This window comes from Staurois parvus, unplaced genomic scaffold (assembly GCF_062004578.1).
Source record: "Staurois parvus isolate SC_StPar_1 unplaced genomic scaffold, SC_StPar_1.0 ptg000360l, whole genome shotgun sequence".
Lineage (NCBI taxonomy): Eukaryota > Metazoa > Chordata > Amphibia > Anura > Ranidae > Staurois > Staurois parvus.
In genome coordinates this window covers 179,238-206,600 of record NW_028318156.1, presented here as the reverse complement: position 1 = coordinate 206,600, position 27,363 = coordinate 179,238, and the positions used below count along the sequence as shown (strand labels likewise).

Genomic DNA, 27,363 nt, shown 5'->3' with positions numbered 1-27,363 from the left:
TATACATTTTTTCTTTTCTTTATAAATCGCTTTTTTTCCCTCTTTTTTTTATATGTGATCACATTCCCTTTGTTCTCAGCTGCATAACAGCTAGGGGAGGAGAAGCGGCACTGATCTTCCCACATAGCTAGAGAACTGACCACACTGCTCTCCTGCTTAGTGTGGTCTGGTTTTAATATGAAAATATCGGGACTGGCAGGAACACCAGCAATTTCATACAAAGGAAGCAATACAGGGAAAAGGATATTTTTTCATACATGTACATGGCACAGCAGACACATATCAGGAATATTACATGTTGGGTTTACATGCTGTTTAACACTGCAGTCTCCAAATACTCTGAGCAAGTACTGACTATCTTTTTCTATTGCTCTCTTTCTTGGCAAACTCTTGGTATTCTGTCAACCACCATATGACTACATTAAGGCTGGCTGACAAAAGGAAAAAAAGGAAACTGGGTGATTTAGGGTGCCTCATTGGCAGTGTAAAATCTTCATTTATTCAAAACAACATAAAATTATCAAAGAGTAAAAAGGCAAAATTCATTATACACCATACAACAGGAAAACATTCTTTTCACATGTTTGTGTCCAATTGTCACATATTACATGGTCATATGACATAGTCAATATGTTTCGCGGTCACACGCTGCTACTTCAGGACTGTGTATTAGTATAAGATGTATTTCTTGTAAATTCATGTTAATTTTTTGTTAATTGCACTGTAGTGCCTTTCGCAAAACGCACTAAAAAAACACATTGGTGTGAACCAAAGGTTAGGGCTCTTAGTGCAGTGTGAATTATTATATGGTGTAAACAATCCTATACTTTGCAAATGATGAACATATGGGTAAGGCAGAAATTAGGCCAGAGCAGGACGATTTGGAGAATATTTGTGGTTGAAATGTGATATTTAGTAAATGTTTGAGATGTGAAATATTTTGGAGGCAGAGTATTAATAACAGGAATACCCAGTGTAACGACTTCTACACATATATTCTTATAGAGCCATGTTATTTATCTTCTTCTTTTTTTTTTAATATACAGTTTAGGAGCTTCTATTCAGTCCTCACCATCTAAAGAATCTTGTAAAGAAAGCCAGGTAAGATATGTACCCATTATTGCTGCATTGCTTACACTAGTAGATTTACAAATGAACTTTCATACAAACATTCGTATACCAATTCTCAGTAGAATCGACACATTAAAGAACGTTATTTAAAAGTACTTCAACATTTATTTGCTTTTAATATTGTATTTTGGAATGAGTGGACTATACTGAATAAAAACCACATACACTATTAACAAAAAATTTCCATCTTGCTCTTTTGAATTTTCACATCACTGTGGTTGAAAAGAAATGTCAATTTGACTCCATCAATGGATAGAATATTGAATAAACTTTCTGAAAATGAGAAATTTCTAACAAAATTCTACTAGTGTATAGCTAAAGCTGGCCACAGATGATTATTTATTATTTTTTTTCAGCCAGCAGGAATCCTTCCGGCTGAGCTTTTGTATTCTGACAGCGGGAAACCTTCCCCATCATCAGCTGGTGGCACTGATCATTCAGGCTGGTTGTACACAAATTGATTGATATATTGACTTGTGTACAACCAGCCTGCCCATACATGGATTGAAAGTTGGCCAGTCCCTGCTGCAGCGGACAAATTTCAATCCATGTATGAAGGATTTAGTCTTGTGTTTTTCACATTAGCAGGCTTTGCAGGTTTGCAACTTGTTGGTCTTATTAAGGCCCGGGGGCCCTGCAGATCTGAGGCTAGTGGAAGAGGAGGGAATTTGATGTTAAATCTCTTTCATGTCTTCATATGTTCCTATACCCTTGAAATGCCCGTGGACGCAACACTGCTAATCCCCCCTCTCCGCTAGTCTCTTACTATACCGCTTTTAATGTAAGGTAGTTCTTCCTGATCTGATCCCATGGCAGGCTGACTTGTTAGGCAAATTAAAGGGAAGTCTCCCTAGATATCCTCTATACAGCTATGGAGAAGCACAGTCAATGTGAGAGAGAGAGTTGTAGCCCTCACTGTGAAGTGATGGCCTAATGGTCACCAATGTTTTGAATCCAGTATGGACACAAATGCCTTCAGAAGGTCCTAACGTTTGTGGTAAGGCACAGAATATATTGAATGTCTTATTCTTGCTTTTACAAAATGAACTTTAAGGTATAGAGTTGCTTGTTGTCAGGCTCCGCCCAACGGGATCTCTAGTGGTCCACAGCACGGGGTTTCCCAGGACGCGGAGTCTAAGTCCCAGTCTGCCTCTTCACCAGGGCCCCTGATGGTGGGGATGGACTTGGTGCAAGACTGAGACCAGGTCGCGCCCCTGGGCACTCCCGGCGGTGGTAGAGGGGTCCCGCTGGGGGTATGTGCCCGGGATGAGCCTGCTGCGAAGGGGACGACAGGTCCGATCCGAGCGGATGGATGGGATGGCAGATTCCGATCCGAGCGGGATGGACGGGTGCCAGATCCCGATCCGAGCGGGATGGATGGGTGACAGCTAGGAGCGAGCAAGGTCAGACTAGCCGGGTCGGTATCGTGCGGGCAGCGTGGTACAGGGGGAGTAAGCGGAGAATGGTCGGGGTCACAAGCCAGGATCAGCAGGTAGCGGGCAGCGCGGTACAGAGGGTCAGGCAGGAGGATGGTCAGGGACGAGCCGGGGTCAGAGCAGGAGAGGGTCAGCATAAGTCAGAACAGGCAGAGTTTGGCAACTAGGAAGCGTACTTACAGAATCAGGAACAAGACCTTGCGGCAACCTGGAGATGCACAGGACAGCTTTAAATAGAGCGCCCTGCTCTCCCATTGGTGCGGCCGCGATCGCTACTGCGCATGCGCGGCCGCCGCCGCGATCGTCGGCCGGGACAGATCGGCCGTCTGCGCATGCGCGCACCACCGAGGACCCGGAATCCCTGACATTGCCCCCCCCCTACGGGCAACCTCCGGATGCCCAACCGACCCCTACCGAACGGCTGGTTCTGAAAAAATTCCCGCACAAGTCTTGGGGCGTGCACATTTTGGGCCGGCTCCCATGAATTTTCCTCCGCCCCATATCCTTTCCATTTAACCAGAAACTGAGTTCGTCCTCCCCTCTTCCTACAATCTAAGATAGCTTCAACTTCAAACTCCTCCTCCCCATCCACGTCTACTGCCTCCGGTGGTTTGGACCTTCGATCCGGGAAGGGATCTGGAGTTGCTGGTTTCAACAGGGACACGTGGAAGACCGGATGAACCTTCATAGACTCGGGCAGTGCAAGCTCGTATGCCACCTCGTTGATCTTACGTTTCACACGAAAGGGCCCCAAGAATTTGGGAGCCAGTTTCTTCGAAGGGCAGGGCATTTTCAAATTTGCGGTGGACAACCAAACCTGGTCCTCTGGCTGCAAACTCAATTCCCCCCTTCTCTTCTTATCAAATGCCCTCTTATTGTCACCCTGGGCCTTTGCCATTGCTTCCTGCAATACCTTACTATTGGTTGACAAAAAGTTCAACATATCCTGCGTGGCCGGGACTGCGACCTCCGGGATCAGATCTGGCAGGAATACAGGGTGGAACCCGTAGTTTGCGAAAAACGGGGACTGTCCAGTAGCCGAGTGACTCGCATTGTTATATGCGAATTCCGCAAGTGGCAGGAGAGTAAACCAGTCATCTTGGAGGAAGGTGGTATAGCACCTGAGGTACTGTTCTAGGGTCTGGTTTGTACGCTCCGTCTGGCCATTGGTCTGTGGGTGGTAAGCAGAGGAGAATGACAGCTTAATTCCCAGGGTATCACATAAAGCTTTCCAGAACCTGGATGTAAACTGAACCCCTCTGTCAGATACAATATCCCTGGGAATTCCGTGGAGTCTTACCACTTCTTTAATAAACACACGTGCTGTCTCAAGGGCCGTAGGTGTGTCCTTTAGAGGTACAAAATGGGCCATCTTGGACAGGCGGTCTACAATCACGAAGATTGCTGTGTGGTCCTGAGAGGGTGGAAGTTCCACAATAAAGTCAATGGAAATCATTGTCCATGGTCTGTCGGGTATTGGTAATGGACGCAAGAGACCCCAAGCCTTATTCCTAGTAGGCTTGTTCCTCTGACAAACAGGACAGGTTTTTACGTAAGTTTCGCACTCTCTGGCCATATTAGGCCACCAGAAGGTACGCTGTAACAGCTCCAAGGTCTTACGTACCCCAAAGTGCCCGGCCAGTGGGTGATCATGGCAGTATCCCAATACCAATGTACGGGCTTCCTCAGGGACCACAATCTGATCCTCCTTCCAGAGGAGTCCCTCCCTATTTAGTAAGGGGACACCGGGTGGGCCTTGCATACCTACGGATGCGGCCTGCAATTGAGAATGAAGCTCTGATTGGAGAGCTAGGAAATTCCCTGGGGTCAGGATGGTGTCCGGCTTGGGACTCTCTTCGGGGTCCCCAAACATGCGGGAGAGCGCATCAGGTTTCGTATTCTTAGACCCTGGCCTATAAGTTATATGGAAAAAGAACCGTGAAAAGAACAGTGCCCACCTGGCCTGACGTGGCCTCAGACGTTTAGCTGTTCTCAAATACTCTAGGTTCTTGTGATCCGTGAAAATCAATATCGGGTGTACCGCCCCCTCTAACAGGCTTGTTCCTCTGTACCGCCCCCTCTAACAGGCTTGTTCCTCTGACAAACAGGACAGGTTTTTACGTAAGTTTCGCACTCTCTGGCCATATTAGGCCACCAGAAGGTACGCTGTAACAGCTCCAAGGTCTTACGTACCCCAAAGTGCCCGGCCAGTGGGTGATCATGGCAGTATCCCAATACCAATGTACGGGCTTCCTCAGGGACCGTATGGTATCTCCATTCCTCTAGTGCCACCTTGATCGCCAAGAGTTCCCGATCCCCAATATCGTAATTCCTTTCAGCAGGAGTTCCTGGAGAAGAAAGCCACCGGGTGCACAAGCTCTTTGATGCCCTTCCTCTGGGACAGGATCGCCCCGACTGCATTCTCGGATGCGTCTACCTCCAAGATATATGGCAAGGACGAATCAGGGTGGCTCAAAATAGGAGCTGCCGTAAACAACTCTTTTAAAGCTTCGACAGCCCTCTGTGCCTCAGGCGTCCACTGGAAGCGGACCCCCTGCCTGGTCAGCTGGGTGATAGGGGATACTAGGCCCGAAAAGTTCTTAATGAACTTTCTATAAAAGTTCGCGAAGCCAATAAAGCGTTGGACCGCTTTCTTATCGGTGGGGGCTGGCCAGTCTAAGATGGCCAAAACCTTTTGGGGATCCATGGCTATTCCCGTGGGCGAGATGGTTAGGCCCAGAAATGAAATACTCCTCTGTTCAAAACAGCACTTGTCTGCCTTGGCATACAAGCTGTGTTGGCGGAGCCGTTCTAACACGCGCTTCACATGACCCCTATGGTCCTCCAAGGTTGGGGAAAAGATAAGGATATCGTCTAGGTACACAATGACGAAGACATCCAGATAGTCCCTGAACACATCGTTTATGAAATGCTGGAAGGTGGCTGGAGTGTTACATAGGCCGAAGGGCATAACCAAATATTCATAGTGTCCGAATCTGGTACGGAATGCTGTCTTCCACTCGTCCCCCTCTCTGATACGGACTAAATTATAGGCACCTCTCAAGTCTAATTTAGTGAAGACAGATGCTGACTTCAACCTCTGAAAAAGTTCGGGGACTAGTGGTAGCGGGTAACGGTTCTTCACCGTGACTTTATTCAAGTCCCGGTAATCTACGCAGGGCCGGAGGGACTTGTCCCTTTTTTCCACAAAGAAAATGCCCGCCCCAGCTGGCGACGTGGAGGGTCTAATAAACCCCTTATGGAGGTTTTCATCGATATATTCTCTCAGTACCCCTAACTCCCGCTCGGATAAGGGGAATATCCGCCCAAATGGAATCTCCGAACCTGGGAGGAGATCAATTGGGCAGTCATAACCTCGGTGCGGGGGGAGAGTGTCCGCCCCCCGCTTGCTAAACACATCCAAAAAATTATGGTAGGCCGAAGGAATGACTTGCGCCAGTTCCACATCTGTCTCTAGACACAACAAGGTCTCCGGAATCGGGGAGGTCTTAGGGAGGCAATGCTGCTGGCTTTATGTGGAGAGGAACTGGATAGAACCCGTCTTCCAGTCCACCTGGGGATTATGGGCTCGTAACCACGGGAGCCCCAAAATAATTGGAAATAATGGGGACGCTATGGCGTCTAACCGAAGGATTTCTTCATGATGGGTCGATCTAGTGGTACGGATAGGTGGGGTTTCTTGGTCCACCACCCCTGACTTAATACGGGATCCATCTGCCAGGAAAATATTCAATCCCACCTCCTTTGCTTGTAGGGGGATTCGTTGCTGAACTGCAAAATCCAAATCTATGAAGCAACTACACGCCCCAGAATCCACAATTGCTGTGGTCACCACCGTTCTCCCCGGCAGCTGAAGTGACACAGGTACCGCTAGATAACTAGTGTTGCCCACACTGGTAGAATTGATCGTAGAAAAAACAGCGGAACACTTACCCCCCTTGGCTGGACAGGTACGTACCACATGGCCTGCTCCCCCACAGTATAGACAGAGATGGTTGGTAAGACGCCTCTGGCGTTCCTCAGGTGTAAGTGTCAGTCGTGTCCTTCCCGGTGGCCCGGTCTTGGGTGTATCCATAGCATCCTGATTCTGGCTTGCCGGCTGGAACTGGGTTGAAGCCTGAGGGGGTGTTTCAGTTGGTCCTCGTCCTTGGTTGCACTTTTCCTGCCTGCGCTCCCGCAACCGGCGGTCAATTCGAATAGTCAATGCTATTAGGGCCTCCAAAGTACTAGGTATGTCTATTCGGGCCAATTCGACCTTCAGTGATTCAGCTAACCCAATGCGGAACTGGTGGTGCAAAGCCGCCTCGTTCCATTGGCTGTCACTATGCCAACGCCTGAATTCGGCGGCATAGTCCTCCACTGTCTGGTGACCCTGCCTGAGTGTATATAGGGTCCTCTCGGCCGTTGCGGTGCGCAGCGGGTCGTCATACAAGAGGGCCATAGCCTCAAAAAATACTGTCATTGACCTCAACAGCGGGTCTTGATTCTCTAGGAGCCGGTGGGCCCAGTCTTGGGGTCCACCCCGTAGTAGGGCAATGATGAACGCTACCTTCACTGATTCGGAGGAAAAGGTCCGAGGCTGGAGGTCAAAGTATAGCTGACAGGAGCTACGAAAGGCCCTGAATCTACTTCGGTCTCCAGAAAAACGTTCTGGTGTGGGGACACGGGGTTCAGGTACGGGTAACAACCCTGGTGTCTCCCTAGTGGGTTCCCCAGACCCCCCGGTAGATGTAGCTATGGTCTGCATGCGACTGTCCAATCTAGTATAACCCTCCTGTAGACCTCTAATTCCCAATGTAAGGGTCTCCATCTGTCGGCAGATGTCATCCAGAGGGGACGTTCCCCTTCCAGGCTCAGTCATGGCCGCAAGGTACTGTCAGGCTCCGCCCAACGGGATCTCTAGTGGTCCACAGCACGGGGTTTCCCAGGACGCGGAGTCTAAGTCCCAGTCTGCCACTTGTTCTATGTCACCCTTTTCTAACTTATTTAACCAATATAGTTTGCAACCTGCATACCTGTAAGCAAGAGGATAGGGGGTGGTTTAGGGTTTGAAGGATGCCTTGGCACCATGTTTCACACTACACCCTTAAGATGTAACTTGGTATTAAAGGTGGACTTGGCCTTTAACCACCTCAATACTGCACCATAGCCAAAAGACGGCTACAGTGTGGCTCTCTAGTTCTGGGAGGGTAGCCATGGACATCATCCCAGAACACCCCTCCTGCTCACTATCTATGACCACTGTGTCCTTTGAACCAATCACAGTGGCCCTTTACCTTGTGATCAGCTGTGTCCAATCACAGATAATCACATGTAAACAAACTTGCTGGTTATCGGCATTCCTTTCCTCATGGGCAGTCACTGGGTGGGGAAAAGAAAGCCGGCTGACAGGGCACATTTACACTGATAATCAGGACACTGATCATCAGTGCAGCCTCATCAGTGCACATCAGTGGAGACAAAAAATTACTTATTTGCAAAATTTGTATAACAAACGAAGAAAAATGTGGGGGATTTTTTCAAAATGTTTGGTCTTTTTTCGTTTAACAAAAATATAAAAAAACCCAGTGGTGATTAAATACCACCAAAAGAAAGCTCTATCTGTCTAAAAACAAACGATAAAAACGTCATTTGGGTACAGTTTTGCATGACTGCACAATTGTAATTCAAAGTGTGACAGCTCTGAAAGCTGAAACTTGGCCTGGGCAGGAAAAGGGGGGGTGACATGACAGTTGTAAACTGTGGATGGCTTCCTTTCATGCCATCCATTGTATACAAGTGTGTCTAGCTGTGAATGGTCACTGCGATCACATGCACAGGCTGGGCTATTCACAGCTAATCACAACAAAAAAACCTGAATGAATCGATTTCATTCAGTGAAATGCTTTCTTATAGCAAAGAAATTATTTGCTATAAGCAATCAAATTGTGTAAAAAAAAAAAAAAAAAAAAAAAAAAAAAAAAAAATACTGATCACTTCCCCAAAGTAGTACAATGTTACTATGGTAACATTATACTACTTTGGTCATAGTGTAATATGAAAAGAAAATCTTAAAGAGAAAAAAATGTATATTAAATAAAAAATAATAAAATTAAAAACATTTTTTTTTTTTTTTGTGCTGTCACCAGTCAGTGCCCCTGATCACCGCCACACTAGTTATGATGCTGTACTGCACTGGTGACAGTATGTAAAAAAAAAAAAAAATTAAATTTTTTTTAATTTCTTCATTTTCCAAACAATTATGACAAAAAAAAATTACAACTTCATAAAACTCGCCATGCCTCTTATGAAATACGTTAGACTGCCTACTTTGCAAAAAAGGAGTCATTTGGGGGGATATCTGTGCTGTTGTAACATTTTTGGGCCTCAAGAAATTAGATTGGCTGTCAGTACTTCAGGACTGATCAATTTTCAGATATATCCCATAGTTTGTGAACTCTATAACTTTCCTACAGACTAAATAATAAATACTGATTTGGGTTATTTTCACCAAAGAAATGTAGCAGAATACATCTTGGCCTAAATTTATGAAGAACAATTATTTATTTGCAAACTTTTATAACAGTAACAAAGAAAAACGTGTTTTTTGGGGGTTTTTTTCAAAATTTTCAGTCTTTTTTTGTTTCTTTAGCAAAAAATAACCCTAGTGGGGATTAAATACCAACAAAAGAAAGCTCTATTTGTGTGAACAAAATTATAAAAATTTAGTTTGGGTACAGTGTTGCATGACCGCGCAATTGTCATTCAAAGTGTGAAAGCGCTGAAAATTGGCCTGGGCAGGAAGGGGGTAAAAGTGCTCGGTATTACATAGTTAGAGGCTGAAAAAAAGTCCATCCAGTTCAACCATTTAAAAAAAAAAAATAACAAGTTATCCTATACCCACAGTTGATCCAGAGGAAGGAAAAAAAAACCCAGCAAAGCATGATCCAATTTGCTCCTGCAGGGAAAAAAATTCCTTCCTGATACCCCATGAGGCAATCGGATGTTCCCTGGATTAACTTTACCTATAAATGTTAGTAATATAATAATAATAGTGATTAATCTTAATGAGGACATTTTGATGCCATTTTTTTCTATCCTTCTCATCTTGAGAGGATTGTACTTCATTCACTGGTTTGTTTTGTGGGTGGTTAGGAGTGCCCCCCCACTATGTATCCTGGGCTCTGCTTGCCCATCTGAGGGCCCGGGACTGACATAGTGGGTGCCGCCGAGTAGAGGGGACGGAGGAGAGTGGACACACGTCTGCTCTCCTCCCCATCTTGTTCCTGACACCCAGAAGCGTCGTGTATGACATCACTTCCAGGGCCCCGTTGTCCGTGTCCCCAACCATCGAGGCCGGGAAAGAATGTAATGCAGTGTGATCTGTACTGCATTACATTCAGTGGAGCCCATGAGAGACATCCAGGATCTTTTAGACCCAGGATGTCTCATTAAAGAGAACCTGTCACCACAAAAATGATCACCCAAGCACATAAAATCCCCCCCCCCCAAAAGACATTTGAGGCCCCGCACCGCCACAAATACACATGTACAAATGTAAATGCATGTGTCGGGGTGCCTACGCATGAAAACATTGATTGCGATACACGTTACATCAGGGCTCAAAAAAACCCTAGGCGCCAGGTCACCATGGTGACCAGAAACTGGGCTCCCAACAGCCCACCTACCGCCAGCACCAGGCATGAGCAACGCCCACTGCCCTACACCCCGGATATGCGGCGCCGGGCAGCCAGTCCAGCTCCAACAATCAAAAACCAAAAAAACTAGCTTTGCTGCTTGCCTGCAGCAGAGCCAAAGGTTTTTCCTTTCCTCCCCACACACCTGCACCCCTGTGCACTCTCCTACCCCCTCCCTAAGCAGACCCGCTGCCGCTATTCAGAAAGGCTCCCCCCACACTCCACCCTCCTTGACACCAGCCAATCCACGCATCATGTCCCAGCCCTCCCTCACGCATGGCGCCGAACGCAAGAAGGGAGGTGAGCAGAGGCAATTGTCATTCAAAGTGTGAAAGCGCTGAAAATTGGCCTGGGCAGGAAGGGGGTAAAAGTGCTCGGTATTACATAGTTAGAGGCTGAAAAAAAGTCCATCCAGTTCAACCATTTAAAAAAAAAAATAACAAGTTATCCTATACCCACAGTTGATCCAGAGGAAGGAAAAAAAAACCCAGCAAAGCATGATCCAATTTGCTCCTGCAGGGAAAAAAATTCCTTCCTGATACCCCATGAGGCAATCGGATATTCCCTGGATTAACTTTACCTATAAATGTTAGTAATATAATAATAATAGTGATTAATCTTAATGAGGACATTTTGATGCCATTTTTTTCTATCCTTCTCATCTTGAGAGGATTGTACTTCATTCACTGGTTTGTTTTGTGGGTGGTTAGGAGTGCCCGCCCACTATGTATCCTGGGCTCTGCTTGCCCATCTGAGGGCCCGGGACTGACATAGTGGGTGCCGCCGAGTAGAGGGGACGGAGGAGAGTGGACACACGTCTGCTCTCCTCCCCATCTTGTTCCTGACACCCAGAAGCGTCGTGTATGACATCACTTCCAGGGCCCCGTTGTCCGTGTCCCCAACCATCGAGGCCGGGAAAGAATGTAATGCAGTGTGATCTGTACTGCATTACATTCAGTGGAGCCCATGAGAGACATCCAGGATCTTTTAGACCCAGGATGTCTCATTAAAGAGAACCTGTCACCACAAAAATGATCACCCAAGCACATAAAATCCCCCCCCCCCAAAAGACATTTGAGGCCCCGCACCGCCACAAATACACATGTACAAATGTAAATGCATGTGTCGGGGTGCCTACGCATGAAAACATTGATTGCGATACACGTTACATCAGGGCTCAAAAAAACCCTAGGCGCCAGGTCACCATGGTGACCAGAAACTGGGCTCCCAACAGCCCACCTACCGCCAGCACCAGGCATGAGCAACGCCCACCGCCCTACACCCCGGATATGCGGCGCCGGGCAGCCAGTCCAGCTCCAACAATCAAAAACCAAAAAAACTAGCTTTGCTGCTTACCTGCAGCAGAGCCAAAGGTTTTTCCTTTCCTCCCCACACACCTGCACCCCTGTGCACTCTCCTACCCCCTCCCTAAGCAGACCCGCTGCCGCTATTCAGAAAGGCTCCCCCCACACTCCACCCTCCTTGACACCAGCCAATCCACGCATCATGTCCCAGCCCTCCCTCACGCATGGCGCCGAACACAAGAAGGGAGGTGAGCAGAGGCCAGCTCACTCAGCATGCCACACATCAAAAACTTCAACCCCAACAACCTCAAGTGTCAAATTCCCACACCCCGAGAGCCCCAAAGGGACATGCATCCCCCAATATCACTCAGTGAGAAAGCTTTCCCACCCAGCAGCACCACAACAAAATGAGACAACCACCCGACCCCCAAATAAAGCAAATCATTTTTTTCTAGTTAAAAACTAGAAAACCTCCTAAGCTTCTTAGCTGACTTTTAGATTCAAAGCAAATTTGTCAAGCCTTGCTCATATATACCCAGTGAAGTGACTAGCCTCAGGTGAGATTAAACAAATCCTCCTACATAAGTTGTACCAGGTTATCTGCAGTCATTTCTTCTCTATAGCCATTCAAAGTGCAGAATTTATACAGTTTGTCTGAGCTTCCAGAAAATAGGGAGGTGGGAGCTGACGTTACACTCTGCAGAGTTCACTGAGGAGAGCTGATTGGAGGAAAGGAATACACCCCCTTTCACACTGCACACAGGAACACAGCTGAGGCTGTCAATCACAGGCTGTGTGCTGGAGCTCCCTCCTCATCACCTCTTTACTATTGGTGACAGAAAAACTTGTAAGAAGTGATTCATGCAGATAGCAGAGGAATGACACAGCAGACGGAAATGACATTTAGTGCTCTAGATTGAGATAAGTACACACTACTGAGGAATATGCTTTGTTTATACACTGCTCAAAAAAATTAAAGGAACACTTTTTAATCAGAGTAAAGCATCAAGTCAATTAAGCTCCCGGGATATTGAGCTGGTCAGTTAAGTAGCAGAGGGGGTTGTCAATTAGTTTCAGCTGCTTTGGTGTTAATGAAATTAACAACAGGTGTACTAGATGAGCAACAATGAGACGACCCCAAAACAGGAATGGTTTTACAGGTGGAGGCCACTGACATTTTTTTTCCCTAATCATCTTTTCTGACTGTTTTTCACTAGTTTTGCATTTGGCTAAAGTTAGGCTGGCCATACATTATACAATTCTCTTGAGATTTTTGGTTTAGATTTACCAAAAACTATATAATAGGAGGTCAAACCTCACCTGACCTAAATCCAATAGAACACCTCTAGGATGTCATGTTTCGGTCCATCCGATGCTGCCAGGTTGCACCTCAGACTGCCCAGGAGCTCAGTGATGCCCTGGTCCAGATCTGGGAGGAAATACCATTGTCTCATTAGGAGCATGCCCCGACATTGTCAGGCATACATACAAGCACGTTGGGGCCATACAAACTAATGAGTACCATTCTGAGTTGCTGCAATGAAATTTCAGCCAAATGGACTAGCCTGCTGCATCATTCTTTCACTTTGATTTTTGGGGTGTCTTTGAAATCAGTCCTCTGTAGTTTGATCACGTTCATTTCCATCAACCGATGAGGAGGCATCCTTATGTTCCTAACACATTACTCAGTCCATATCAGCATAGAGATCCAGCAGTATATTTTTCACCATTGAGATCTGATGTGTTTTCAAAGTGATCCTTTAATTTTTTTTGAGCAGTATATTTCATGTCAGAGATTTACGAACACGTTAACCTAGGAATCATGAGTGTGAACACCTTTCAGTTATTTTCTATTCTTTTAAGGGCTCATTCACACTTTTGTTTTTATGCAGCAAATTGTGTGCATTTTGCTGTATAAAAATGCATTTCAACTAGAATCCTATTCTTTCCTGTGTGTCTTTTGTTCACATCTGATTAGCGTGTAAAATAAATATATGGGCCCTTTCACACCAATGCATGTGAACTAGCACACACACACTGCATGCACACAAGTATATCCAGCCTAAAAGAAAATTGTTCCGTTCAGCAAGCTTGTACACTATGGCACTGATTAATCAAGCGAAATCCATACTTCTGATTTAAAAAAAAAATGCTTGGGAAAATGTGCAAACTCTACGCTGGTTTTGGGACCCCAGAAAGACAGCTCTATAAACAATGAAGTAGTGAATGAATATCGGAAACTCTGGGAAAGCAACTGACATTGCATACTGGCAGATGGGGGTTCTGTAAAGCTGCAATTCTCATTTTAAGGCTCCATGTACACTGCAGCTGGTACACTCACATTAGGAGCTTTTCTGCATTTTTGTTTCAGTGGCCCCTGAACTCACCCTAATGTTTTCCTATGTGTCCATGTACACTGTCATTTACAGGCAGTTGATTTTCACAGTTGTTTTTTTTAACGCACCAAACTTCAGGAGTAGATTTTAGCAGCGTTTCAAACGCCAAACGCTTGTAAACGCGGCTAACTGCATTTATAAGCATTTGTGTTTAGAAACATTTTTTAACTCTTCCATTTCCAGATGCTGTCTGGAGCCTTTTTTCATCATGAAAAATGCATGCAAATCGTTTTCCCAGTACTCAAATGGACCTGGTACACCATACTTTGAAGTTTTGCATGAAAGAAAATGTTAGACCCTGCTGCAACAATTTCTGCACAGAAATGAGCTGGAAAACATCCAAACACCACAAAAAAAAAGACAGCTAATCTCAACAAATACTGCTCTCTCTGCTTCTGCTCTCTCTACAGTATTTCTCTCAAAATAGTTTTTTACTGTTAATTTTTCACTGTTTTTCAGTGCATTCTGTGCATTTTGGAAGGTCTTCTGAGGTTATCTTTAAAAAAAATGCTTCTAAATGCAAACTCTCATAAACGCAGTATGCAAACGCGGCTAAACAGATGTTTTTTAACCTTCGTTTTCCAGCAGTCAGTTTCCATCGTTCAGAAGTGTCCCGTATACATGGAGCCTAAATCACATCATCAGCTTGTTTTGCTCACCTGCATACAATAGCTTTATGGTTTTAAATGCACTTTTGTTTAAAGGTTTATCTGTTTCCAACATTATCTACATTTTGCTTTTAGACAGATGAGATAAACGAAGAAAGGATCCCATCTCCAACTCCTCAACCAGAGAGTGAAGAAAGTGACTTGGGTAAGCTAAATGAAAAACAGTCATGCTGTTCCATAATTTAGTCCATTATGTGTTTGTAATCTATTTTGTTTTTCAAACCAGACATCGAAAATGAAGGAGTTATTGCACCAGATGAAGAGCCCCCTCAGGAGATGGGAAATGATGATATAGAGGTAATATTGCTGTGTTTACTTGGTATTAGTTTTGCGCCAGACGCTGAGGGTTACAATTGTATTCACTTCATTTGGAGGAGTTGTGCTTGCCACATATCATAGGCAAGTCAGCTGTAGTGCACATGATTATTCATCTGACACCTGGCAGTAGGCACTGCTGATAGTTTTAGCAAATAGATCCCAAACAATACACAATGTGTCTGTGTGTTTTTGGAAAGTATCCTAATGTGTACACTACAGCTAAATTCTGGGTATTAACCAATTGCCTTCCAGAGGATTTACCCCACTTCCTGACCAGGCTTTTTTGGCGCTGCATTACTTTAAGTGATAATTGCGCGCTCATGCAATGCTGCACTCAAATGAAATTTATGTCCTTTCTTTCCCACAAATAGAGCTTGCTTTTGTTGGTATTTGATCACCTCTGTGATTTTTTTTTTTGCTTTTTTTTTTTTCTTTTCTCGCTATAAAAAAAAGACCGCCAATTTTGAGAAAAAAAACAATATTTTTGACTTTTTGCTATTAAACATGTCCAGTAAAAAAAAATCTAATTTCATCATAAATTTAAGCCAAAATGTATTCTGCTACATGTCTTTGCTAAAAAAATAAAAAATCCCAATACATGTAAATTAATTGGTTTACATGAAAGTTATAGTGCCTACAAATGGCGGTGTGTATATATACTATATTTCTATATTTTTTGTACTAGTAATGGCGGCAATCAGCGACTTATAGTGGAACTGAGACAGGCATTCTGACACTGGGGGGGGGGGCTGACTGTCACTGACATCCCCAGTGACACCAATACAGTGATCCGTGCTAATAAAAAGCACTGACACTGTACTAATGACACTGAGCAGGAAGGGGTTAGCATCTGGGGCGATCAAAGGGTTAACTGTGTGCTGGTTTGCTGTGTATGTGCTTTACACTGTAAGCACACTACTTTGTATGACTATGCTATGCAGAGCCATACAAAGCAGTGTGCAGGAGCTGACGGGAGAGATCTGTATCGTTTACATACAGGTCACGCCCCTGTCCGTGATACTCGGTGATTACTGGGTACCAGCAGGGAATAACCGGCCGGGACCCAGTGATTGACAGCCGAGGACAGCGATGTCAGCATGATTTTGTGCACCCCTGCTGACCTGCAGCAGTATTTCTGCTATAGGGCGGCGGGAAAGTGGTTAAAGGCCAAGTTCACTTTTTCAGGCAGAATTTCACTTTCCCAGTGTGCTGCTCTTTCACTTACCTCATCTATACCAGCTTTGAAATATAATGTAATTTGAGTGTTTGTAAAAGGTTTTTTGCTTCCATCACTTCCAGTAGACCAGGTCACATCCAGGGAGTTTTAAATCCCAGCATGCACTGCCTTGCTGAATCACAGAAAAGTGCAGAATAAGGTGTGTTCACCACTCTAGACCACACCTCCCTCATAACTATACAACCTTCCACCCACTTTCTGTACAATCTGATTGTGCAATCTCCTTTAAATCTACCATCAGCTATGTAGTGCAAGGGCCTGTCTGATTTGATACAAATTAAATGGATTGTTCAGGTGGGTCTTCCTGTTCCATAGTTCTGGTAAATCTAAAGGAAATTGTACATAAATTGTACAATCAGATTTCATAGTGTATGGCCAGCTTTACATAAGTACATAGGAGGGAATTCACAGGGACACTCGGCTGTCAGGCCCCATTCACATCTCCGTGTACTGAGAACTCCTATTCCTACAAGCAGGTTTTTTATGGGGCTGTTTTAGAGCACTTTGGCTCTTCATGCATAGGGAAGCCCATTCACTAGAATAGGCTGCCCTCTCAACAATGACCCCACAGAAGCTTCAGAACTTTTTTTGGAGTGGAGCATGGTGAGTTTTTTACTGCACTTTTTGGTGCATTTGTTGTACGACAAACGCATGCCTGCTACCTGCTCTTGGTGTGCCTTTAACACGTAATGACAACACAAGCACAATGTGCATTTGCATCACATTTCTGAAATCCATGGCAAAGCACATATTTTCTGTGCAGATTGCTGTTCGTTTACACAGATGTGAATGGAGCCTCCTTGTTCTTGCATAAACACACCAATTTCACTTTCAGGCCCCATTCACACCTAGTATAGTGGGAGCACATGTTTTTTGGCCACTTTCTCCTGTGACACACATAAGGCAAACATTGATTTCAATGGGCTGCCCTACATGTGGCAAAGTAGGACATTTTGTTGCAGTTTGCACATTTTTTTTATGTGCGTTTTGCTTCCTTTGTCATTTTGTTTTTTCACATGGTAAAATGTGTTTGTTTCTGTGTTTGGAGTGCCTTTACCCTCTTGCCGACCGCCTGCTGTTTATACGGCAGGGCGGTGGCAGTCCAGGGGCGGGTTGCTGTTCATAAACGGCACCCACCTTTTCTAGCTGTGCGCACTCCTTGGGAGCGCGCAGCACCGCGATCCAGTGTCCACTGTGTCCTCCGGACACAGTGAAACACCGATCGTCGGACGGGACCTCTGTACGAGGTCCCGATCATGTGATAACTGATAGGCCAATCAGTGATCAAATGCAAAGTAGTAAGCAAGATGTCACTTGTGACATCATTGCTTACTACGTGTGAAATCTGTGAATGATCACAGAGGTCACATGGTACAAGGCTATTCACAACAGCCTTGTACCATGTGACAAGGTGTGACCAATCACAGCTCACTCAGTATTTCTCAATGGCTGCAAGAATGTAGACAGAGAGAAAGAGAAATGATTGCTTTTACATCCTATATGGGTGTAAAAGCAATCACTGTAAAAAAAAAAAATCTTCATCACCCCCACAAGTAGTACAGTCACCATGGTGACACTGTACTGCTAGGGTGACAGTATGTAAAAAAAAACCCCATAAATAATAATATAAAAATGTAAAAAAAATGTTTAAAAATTATAATTTTTGGTTATAAACTAATTTGGCTTCTTTTTTTTTACTAAAAATATAACGGAATAAATTTTGGTCAAGATTTATGATGAAAGATTATTTATTTGCAAAAGTTTATAAGAAAAACACTTTTTTAAAAAATGTTTTGGACATTTTCATTTACATAGCAAAAAAATAAAAAATCCCAGCGGTGAATAAATACCACTAAAATAAAGCTTCATCTGTCTCAAAAAAATGGTAAAAAATTCATATGGGTGCAGTATTGCATGACCGCGCAAATGTCATTCAAAGTGTGATAGCGCTGAAAGCTGAAAATTGCCCTGGACAGGAAGGGGGTAAAAGTGTCCGGACAGGAAGTGATTAACAAATCGTGCCACCAAAACTGGAACTAGTTCATTTTCGATATACAGTCAGGTCCATAAATATTGGGACATCGACACAATTCTAACATTTTTGGCTCTATACACCACCACAATGGATTTGAAATGAAACGAACAAGATGTGCTTTAACTGCAGACTGTCAGCTTTAATTTGAGGGTATTTACATCCAAATCAGGTGAACGGTGTAAGAATTACAACAGTTTGCATATGTGCCTCCCACTTGTTAAGGGACCAAAAGTAATGGGACAGAATAATAATCATAAATCAAACTTTCACTTTTTAATACTTGGTTGCAAATCCTTTGCAGTCAATTACAGCCTGAAGTCTGGAACTCATAGACATCACCAGACGCTGGGTTTCATCCCTGGTGATGCTCTGCCAGGCCTCTATTGCAACTGTCTTCAGTTCCTGCTTTTTCTTGGGGCATTTTCCCTTCAGTTTTGTCTTCAGCAAGTGAAATGCATGCTCAATCAGATTCAGGTCAGGTGATTGACGTGGCCATTGCATAACATTCCACTTCTTTCCCTTAAAAAACTCTTTGGTTGCTTTTGCAGTATGCTTTGGGTCATTGTCCATCTGCACTGTGAAGCGGCGTCCAATGAGTTCTGAAGCATTTGGCTGAATATGAGCAGATAATATTGCCCAAAACACTTCAGAATTCATCCTGCTGCTTTTGTCAGCAGTCACATAATCAATAAATACAAGAGAACCTGTTCCATTGGCAGCCATACATTCCCACGCCATGACACTACCACCACCATGCTTCACTGATGAGGTGGTATGCTTAGGATCATGAGCAGTTCCTTTCCTTCTCCATACTCTTCTCTTCCCATCACTCTGGTACAAGTTGATCTTGGTCTCATCTGTCCATAGGATGTTGTTCCAGAACTGTGAAGGCTTTTTTAGATGTCGTTTGGCAAACTCTAATATGGCCTTCCTGTTTTTGAGGCTCAACAATGGTTTACATCTTGTGGTGAACCCTCTGTATTCACTCTGGTGAAGTCTTCTCTTGATTGTTGACTTTGACACACATACACCTACCTCCTGGAGAGTGTTCTTGATCTGGCCAACTGTTGTGAAGGATGTTTTCTTCACCAGGGAAAGAATTCTTTGGTCATCCACCACAGTTGTTTTCCATGGTATTCCGGGTCTTTTGGTATTACTGAGCTCACCGGTGCTTTCCTTCTTTTTAAGAATGTTCCAAACAGTTGTTTTGGCCACGCCTTTTTTTTTGCTATCTCTCTGATGGGTTTGTTTTGTTTTTTCAGCCTAATGATGGCTTGCTTCACTGATAGTGACAGCTCTTTGGATCTCAACTTGAGAGTTGACAGCAACAGATTCCAAATGCAAATAGCACACTTGAAATGAACTCTGGACCTTTTATCTGCTCATTGTAATTGGGATAATGAGGGAATAAAACACACCTGGCCATGGAACAGCTGAGAATCCAATTGTCCCATTACTTTTGGTCCCTTAACAAGTGGGAGGCACATATGCAAACTGTTGTAATTCCTACACCTTTTGCCTGATTTGGATGTACATACCCTCAAATTAAAGCTGACAGTCTGCAGTTAAAGCACATCTTGTTAGTTTCATTTCAAATCCATTGTGGTGGTGTATAGAGCCAAAAATGTTAGAATTGTGTCGATGTCCCAATATTTATGGACCTGACTGTATAGAGCTGGCAATCTCACCAAAACTATATAGTAGGAGGACACACCATCTAGTCAATCACTCTGTATCCAATCAGACAGACCCTTGCACTGCCTAAGTTGAAGGTGGATCCAAGGAGATCTGTATTCAGTGAGAATGTTGTCCCTTGATATTGATTATGTGAGCACACAGAGGTGGGCAGTGTCATCTCTTGGAGGTGGGAGGGCAGGTGCACAGGGTGTGTTATTGAGGTCAGCTGGTCAACTCCTTCCTGTGTCTTGGCCATCCAGGACGTAAATGAGAAGTTTTGCATACAACCATTTAGCTGCTGAGGTAAGGGCTGGATTAAGATATTATAGAAAGCCTTTTATTTTCTGCAAAAAAGATAAATTAATGGTATATTCGTATATAGGGGAGCTGGAATTTAGAAAAAAAAAGGTGAGCTTATCCTTTAACTATAGGTGACAGCGGAGAAAACTTGCTACAGTAAGTAGATGTATGGGACATTTGTGTAAATGTTAGATATTAACTTTGTTGTGTGTTTTATTATCTTCTTATAATGCAGGTCACGGAGGAAATGATGGATACGGCAAATGAAAGAAAAGTAGAGGCTATTAATGCTCTGGGAGAGGGTAAGAGCTTTTATATTTAGGTTGGTATTGCTCTGCTCATAAAAAAAAAAAAACTTTACTCCGTAGTGTAATTTTTGGCACTTTTTTTCTTTTTTTGCTGCTTTTCACAAACACTTTTATTAGAGTATCTAAATTCTACAAAGCACTACCCAAAATACAATAATAGGCCAATGGTAGGCATTCCAGTGAGCTCTGTTGTCTTTGGCATGCATGCTAGAACCACACTGTGCAGAATTCAAAAGATTATAGGACAGACTGTGGTACAAGTATAATCTAGGTAGAAGAGGCAGAAAAGGGTTCTGATCCCACTAATGTTATTTATAATGTATGCTTGTAGTGAAGTTTAAGACGTCAAATCATTTTTTTTTTCTACCTTGCCAAAGATGCTCCTTCTTTAAAGGACTCCTTGGAAATCAGAATCTTTTTCGAGATTTCACTTTTTTGTGGCAGACTCACAGCTACACCACATTTTGCTTAGAAAGTGACAGAATTATCAGGGATTTTTAATTCGGAACTGGCAGAGAATTTTAGACTGATAGATGAAGTTGTTCAGGCGATGAAAACTGAGAGCCAATTGTTTGGTGGCTCACTTAAACATGATCTCTGTCGCCATCCACAGGATCCTTTGACTGAGTTGGTCGGTTGATCATGCTCCCAAACAATTTTTAACCTATCTCTTCTTTTCGAGGATAGAGGCTTTCCTGACCTTTTTTAGATAAGATAATTAAAGTAATAGTAAACAGTCTATATAAAGGGGAAAAAAAAAAGGTTCCCTTGTAGGTTGAAGTCATAACATGGTAGTATGCAGTGCAGGCTTACCTCTGAAATGTTTCCCTCTAGCAGCGTGCTCTCACCACTGACAAGAATTCCATCTTCACTCGGTTTTCCTTCTGAGCTCACAAGCTCTGGCCGTTTGAATGGCGAGTCAAGATGACGTCACTCCCGCACATGTGCCATGATCATGGCACAGCACTGTTAGTGGACGGCATTCTGGAGTGGGGAATATCTCCTAAATGGTGCATGTGTCGGAGACATTCACTGTATCTACAGGTAAGCCTTATTATATGCTTACCAGTAGGTACAAGATAAAAAAAGGAGTTTACTACCACTTTAAGAGTGTCACGGGTTGTAAGAGTACTTTCCTTCTCTAGATTCACAAACACTTTGCTGAAAATGCATTTTCCTTTTGTACACACATGTCCCTTTCATCCACAGGCTATCCCCACAAGATCTGCCTATTCACATCTGGTGCCCTTTTGTAATGTCCAACCCAATAAATTTCCCTCCAAAATCTTACTCTGCCTCCTTCCCTTACTCTCTCAATCTGGTGAATTTTGGCTATGATTAAGCGCTGGTAAAGCGTGAAACACATTAGCCCCTAGTCCAGCTCTCTTTTCTTTGCCTGTTGTGCTGTTTTATGGTATTGGAAAATAAAGATGCTTTTGCGGCTATCCAGATTTTTTTTCCTTATCTTGTCAGTTGCGAGCTGAGCCAGTGCTCCTTTTTCAGAGCAGTATTTTTGTGCGGCTTTTTCTGCAGCACTGTTCTTGTCTCCCTAGGACCTATCCTCTCTAACGTTGCTTAGAAACCACCTTAACGAAAATCTACAGACTTCAGGGCTTGTCAGATTCAGATACACTTTACTCTTTTCTACTGCACAAATTACCCCTCCTACATGACGAAGTGTGAATAGGATTTCCAGAAGCCCCTTGCAGCAGAAGAGTGGAACCAGATCTCAGTTTCTACATCAAAAAGCTTGGCTGACATTCTAGCCACCTCCCACCATATAGTAATATGACGGACGCAAGGTGGTTCTCTCGTTCTGGGAGGACGTCATATGATGTCCTCCCATTCTAACCACGCATGCGCGGCTCCCGGAGCGTGCGGCGATCGGCGGTGCGCTGTGTTCCTCGGATGTCGGCTCGGTCATGTGATCAGTTGTGTCCAATCACAGCTGATCACATGTAAACAGGGAAATGCCAGCTATCGGCATTTCTCTCCCCACGAGCTGTCACGCTGACACCTCGTGAGGAGAGCCGGTAATCGGCATTCCTCAGAGGGGACATGTACACAGATCATCAGAGCACTGATGATCACTGTGCCCTGATGATCTGTGTAGCCCCAGCAGTGCCACCTGTCAGTGTCCATCAGTGCCAGCTCTCAGTGCTCATCCATGCCACATATCAGTGCCCATCTGAGCTGCCTTTCAGTGTCACCCATCAGTGCCAGTCAGTGCCACCTATCAATGCCAATCAGTACTAACTATCGGTGCCACCTATCAGTGCCGCCTGTCAGTGCCATATATGAGTGCCTTTCAGTGCCCATCAGTGATGCCTGTCAATGCCCATCAGTGTCCTTCACTGCAGCCTCATTAGCGCACATCAGTGAAGGAGAAAAATCACTTATTTACAAAATTTTATATCAAAAACTAAGAAAAAAAGTTTTTTTTTTCAAAATTTTCAGTGGTTTTTTTGTTTAAGAAAAAAAATAAAAAACCCAGAGGTGATTAAATACCACCAAAATAAAGCTCTATCTGTCACAAAAAAAGTATAAAATTTTCATATGGGTACAGTTGCATGACCGCGCAATTGTCATTCAAAGTGCAACAGCGCTGAAAGCTGGAAATTGGCCTGGGCAGGAAGGGGGTTTAAGTGCCCTGTAAGCAAGTGGTTAAGGAGGAGCTAACATACAAGGAAAATGATAAACTTTCTGTGATGGTATCTAGTTCCCATCCAGATTTCTCATTTCATTCCTTTATTCACCCAACTGCCTCAGGTCTGTTATGCAGCGTTATATTATTTTGTTCATTGTTTTATCAGCTGGTATACAAAGTGACTGTGAGCTGGTGGGGGGCCTCTTACTTTAGGGGCCCCTATGAAATCTGCTTAAAGTGGTTCTAAAGCCTATATATGTTTTACCTTTAATGCATTCCTTGCATGAAGGTAAAAAAAAAATTACAAGCAGCAGGAGGGGTTGCTTACCTAGCTTCATGGTGCAGATTCTTTTTTTACCAAATCCCTTGGCTCCCAAATGGGTGGTAGTTTAACTACGGCTGATACACTTCAAACAAAGGCTGCAAAACACAAGGTACTCTCAGATATGTGGGCTGGCTCTGGGTACAGCAGTGGCCTGATGTCTAGTGCAGTGTTGTCTAGTGAAATAGAATAGTTTCTACCCCCAGTCTTCTCCAAGCTGCCCCTTGCCCTGGACAAAATCATTCCTTACTTCTGTTCTGCTTCTCCCTCACTTTACTCCTCTCCAAATGCTGGAACCTACGTATAGTGTTACCTTTTTGCCCCCATTTTCTCTTTGCTGGAGCCTTCTTGGCAGTAAGCTGCAGTCAGAAACTTCACTGCCTTCTGATTTTCGCAGCCTGATGTCCCCTCTTATGATCCTGGTACTCTCTTCCTCATCCCCAGCATCTGAATTGAGGCGTTCCTGCACATGACGAAGATCATCCTTCTGCAACAAGTGATTCGTTGTGTGATTAAATAATCCCCAATACCTCTATGCCAGTTTGGATTTCATTGGCGTGCATATTTATTCAGGCGTTTACCTTCATTTTACCTCCTGAGACCTTACCTTGCTCCAGAGGATCTAGTCCATTTGGGGTTTTTTCCAGTTCTTCCTTCAACCTATTCTTTGCAAATAAAAGGTAATTTTGAAACCTAGGCCAACTTTAAGGCCTAACATTGTATTCTTCTTCCATCTTAAAGTGTATGTTCAAAATATATATATATATATATATAGGCAGGACAAGCGTCGTACCGTCATGTCCGCCCAAGTGCACACCTTTGGGGACGCTGTGATTTAACTCTGGTACCACATGATCGCTGTGACCAATCACAGCAATCGCATGAACCGTGGTAGACAAGGGCTTTGTTTCATGATGCCATTGTTTACTATTTTGAGCTCTGTGATTGGTCACAGCGATCACATCATACAGCGGCACTGTACTGTGTGATAGCTGTGGCCAATAACAATAGTAAAAAATTAAACAGATTGCTTATATTGTGATCATCACTGTATAAGCAATCCTAGTGTAAAAAAAAAAAATCCTTATCACCCCTAGGGCAGTACAGTGTTTACTGACATACTGTCACTAGAACAAGTGTAGTGTCATGCTGGTGCCCCCAGCCATTGTCTCTAAACACTGCCACAGCAGTACAATGCCACCAGACCAGTGCGTGCTGCCAGTCAGTATCCCTAATCACTGTCGTCCATTCATTGTCCTTGATTACTGCCACTCGAGTCCCGGTGTCCCTGATCAGCGGCCACTCCAGTCCCGCGATGTCCCTGATCAGCGGCCACTCCATTCCCCCGGTGTCCCTGATCAGTGGCTACTCCAGTGTCCCTAATCAGTGGCCACTCTAGTTCCCCGGCGTCACCAGACATTAGTGACGGCGTCACTAGTTCCCCGGCGTACAACCCAGCACTGTCAGTGATCCCTGTGTCCTACGGACACAGCTGATCAGATGACTAGGTAAAATGCCAATCACAGCGGCCTTTTACCACGTGATCAGCTGTGTCCAATGACACAGGAGGTCACAAAGTAAATACAGTTGCCGGTTATCAGCATCACTTTCCTCACGCTGTCACAGTGTGAGGAAAGTACTGCCGATAACCGGCAAATGTCACAGAGGACATCTGCACTGATGATCAGTGCCACCCACCAGTGCCCATGCATGCCCAGCAGTGCCACCCATCAGTACACCGCAGTGCTACACATCAGTGCTGCCAGTCAGTGGTGTCAGTCAGTGCCGCCTGTCAGTGCCCAGCATTACTGCATATCAATGCCCACCCGTGCCACCTCATCAGTGCTGCAGCGCTGCCTATCCGTGCAACCTCATCAATACACATCAGTGAAGGAGAAAAATTACCTGTTTGCAAAATTTTAGAATAGAAACAAAGAAAAACTTTTTTTTTTTTCCCAAATGTTTTGCTTTTTTTTTTTTGTTTGTTTTGTTTATAGTACAAAAAATGAACACCCCAGTGGCGGTCAAATACTGTCAAAAGAAAGCCCTGTTTGTGTAAAAAAAAATTATAAAAATTTAAATGCACAATGTTGCATGACCGCGCAATCGTCATTCAAAGTGCAACAGCACTGAAAGCTAAAAATTGGCCTGAAAACTTGTGGTAAAAAAATGAAGTCTTCAGAAGACTTGCCATTCCTCCTAGAAAATATCTTCGGGAGTTTTCTTTCCAAAATGTGGTCATTTTCACTGTCTAGGTCGGGTGTCGGCAACCCGCGGCTCCGGAGCCGCATGAGGCTCTTTTTCACCTTTCCTGCGGCTCCGGAGCACACTGCCCACCAGGTGACAGGCAATAGGGCCGGCAAGCCGCGGCTCTTTTAATGCAGCTCTTCTGTGTGCCGGGCGCCCGCTGGCAAACATTGGCTGTCAGGATGTAGGCGGGGCAGCGTGACGAACTCCTCTCCTCTCACAGTCCGCCCTGAAGACCAGAACGGCACGGGAACACAGCGAGAGGAACGCGCGGAGCAAACGTAAGTGAATTGACACAATATGGGGAATGAATTACTATAGGGGGGATGAATTACTATATGGGGGATGAATTACTATATGGGGGATGAATTACTATATGGGGGATGAATTACTATATGGGGGATGAATTACTATATGGGGGATGAATTACTATATGGGGGATGAATTACTATATGGGGGATGAATTACTATATGGGGGATGAATTACTATATGGGGGATGAATTACTATATGGGGGATGAATTACTATATGGGGGATGAATTACTATAGGGGGGGTGAATTACTATAGGGGGGATGAATTACTATATGGGGGATGAATTACTATATGGGGGATGAATTACTATATGGGGGATGAATTACTATATGGGGGATGAATTACTATGGGGGATGAATTACTATATAAGGGATGAATTACTATAGGGGGGATGAATTACTATAGGGGGGATGAATTACTATAGGGGGGATGAATTACTATATGGGGGATGAATTACTATGGGGGATGAATTACTATATGGGGGATGTATTTTCATTTTAAAAATGTTTCTCTCAAAATAAATTTCAATCGTGGTTTTGGCGAGATTTGGCTCAGTTGAAAAAAAAGGTTGCCCACCACTGACCTAAGGCTATGATTGTGATTATGACGATACACTGTGGCCCTGATTAACGCTTTGCTTACTGGGCCCTTAAACCCCCTTCATGCGCTTTTTGCAATATATGCAGTGTCGGATTTGTTTTAAATGTTGCAATGGTTTTGCGGCTCCCAGTCTTTTTTTCCCTCTCGGAAACGGGTCCAAGTGGCTCTTTATGTCTTAAAGGTTGCAGACCCCTGGTCTAGGTGCTTCAAGGCCTCCAGAAATGTGATAGGTAGTCAGGAAATTAGAAGCGTAATTTTATTGGCTGTGAAAAAGTCTCACATATGTGGTATCCCCATACTTAGAAGGCAAAGCAGAATGTGATTTGGAGTGTAATTGTAAGTATTCCTATTATTAGATATCTTGGAATGCAGTTAGTACATCACGACTGATCTCTCTCTCCCCCCCCCTCTCTCTCTCTCCCCCCCTCTCCCCCCCCCTCTCTCTCTCTCTCTCTCTCTCTCTCTCTCTCTCTCTCTCTCTCTCTCTCTCTGTGTATGTGTATGTATGTGTGTGTGTGTGTGTGTGTGTGTGTGTGTATGTATATATATATATATATATATATATATATATATTCACACACTATATTGCCAAAAGTATTGGGGCACCCCTTCAAATCATTGGATTCAGGTGTTCCAATCACCTCCATGGCCACAGATGTATAAAATCAAGCACCCCTAAGCATGCAGACTGCTTCTACAAACATTTTATGAAAGGATGAGTGGCGCT

At 44.2% G+C, this 27,363-nt stretch overlaps 1 protein-coding gene across 1 annotated transcript in view; it reads left to right on the top strand.

Annotated features, from left to right (window-relative positions):
- The window catches only part of ST13 (ST13 Hsp70 interacting protein), a 100,969-nt gene that overhangs the window by 9,362 nt on the left and 64,244 nt on the right, over positions 1-27,363 (top strand). The window contains exons 2-5 of the mRNA XM_089684861.1: positions 1,047-1,101; positions 14,708-14,777; positions 14,859-14,929; positions 20,435-20,501. Coding sequence (XP_089540987.1) covers positions 1,047-1,101; positions 14,708-14,777; positions 14,859-14,929; positions 20,435-20,501 — 263 coding nt within the window. The remainder of the gene's footprint in view (positions 1-1,046; positions 1,102-14,707; positions 14,778-14,858; positions 14,930-20,434; positions 20,502-27,363) is intronic.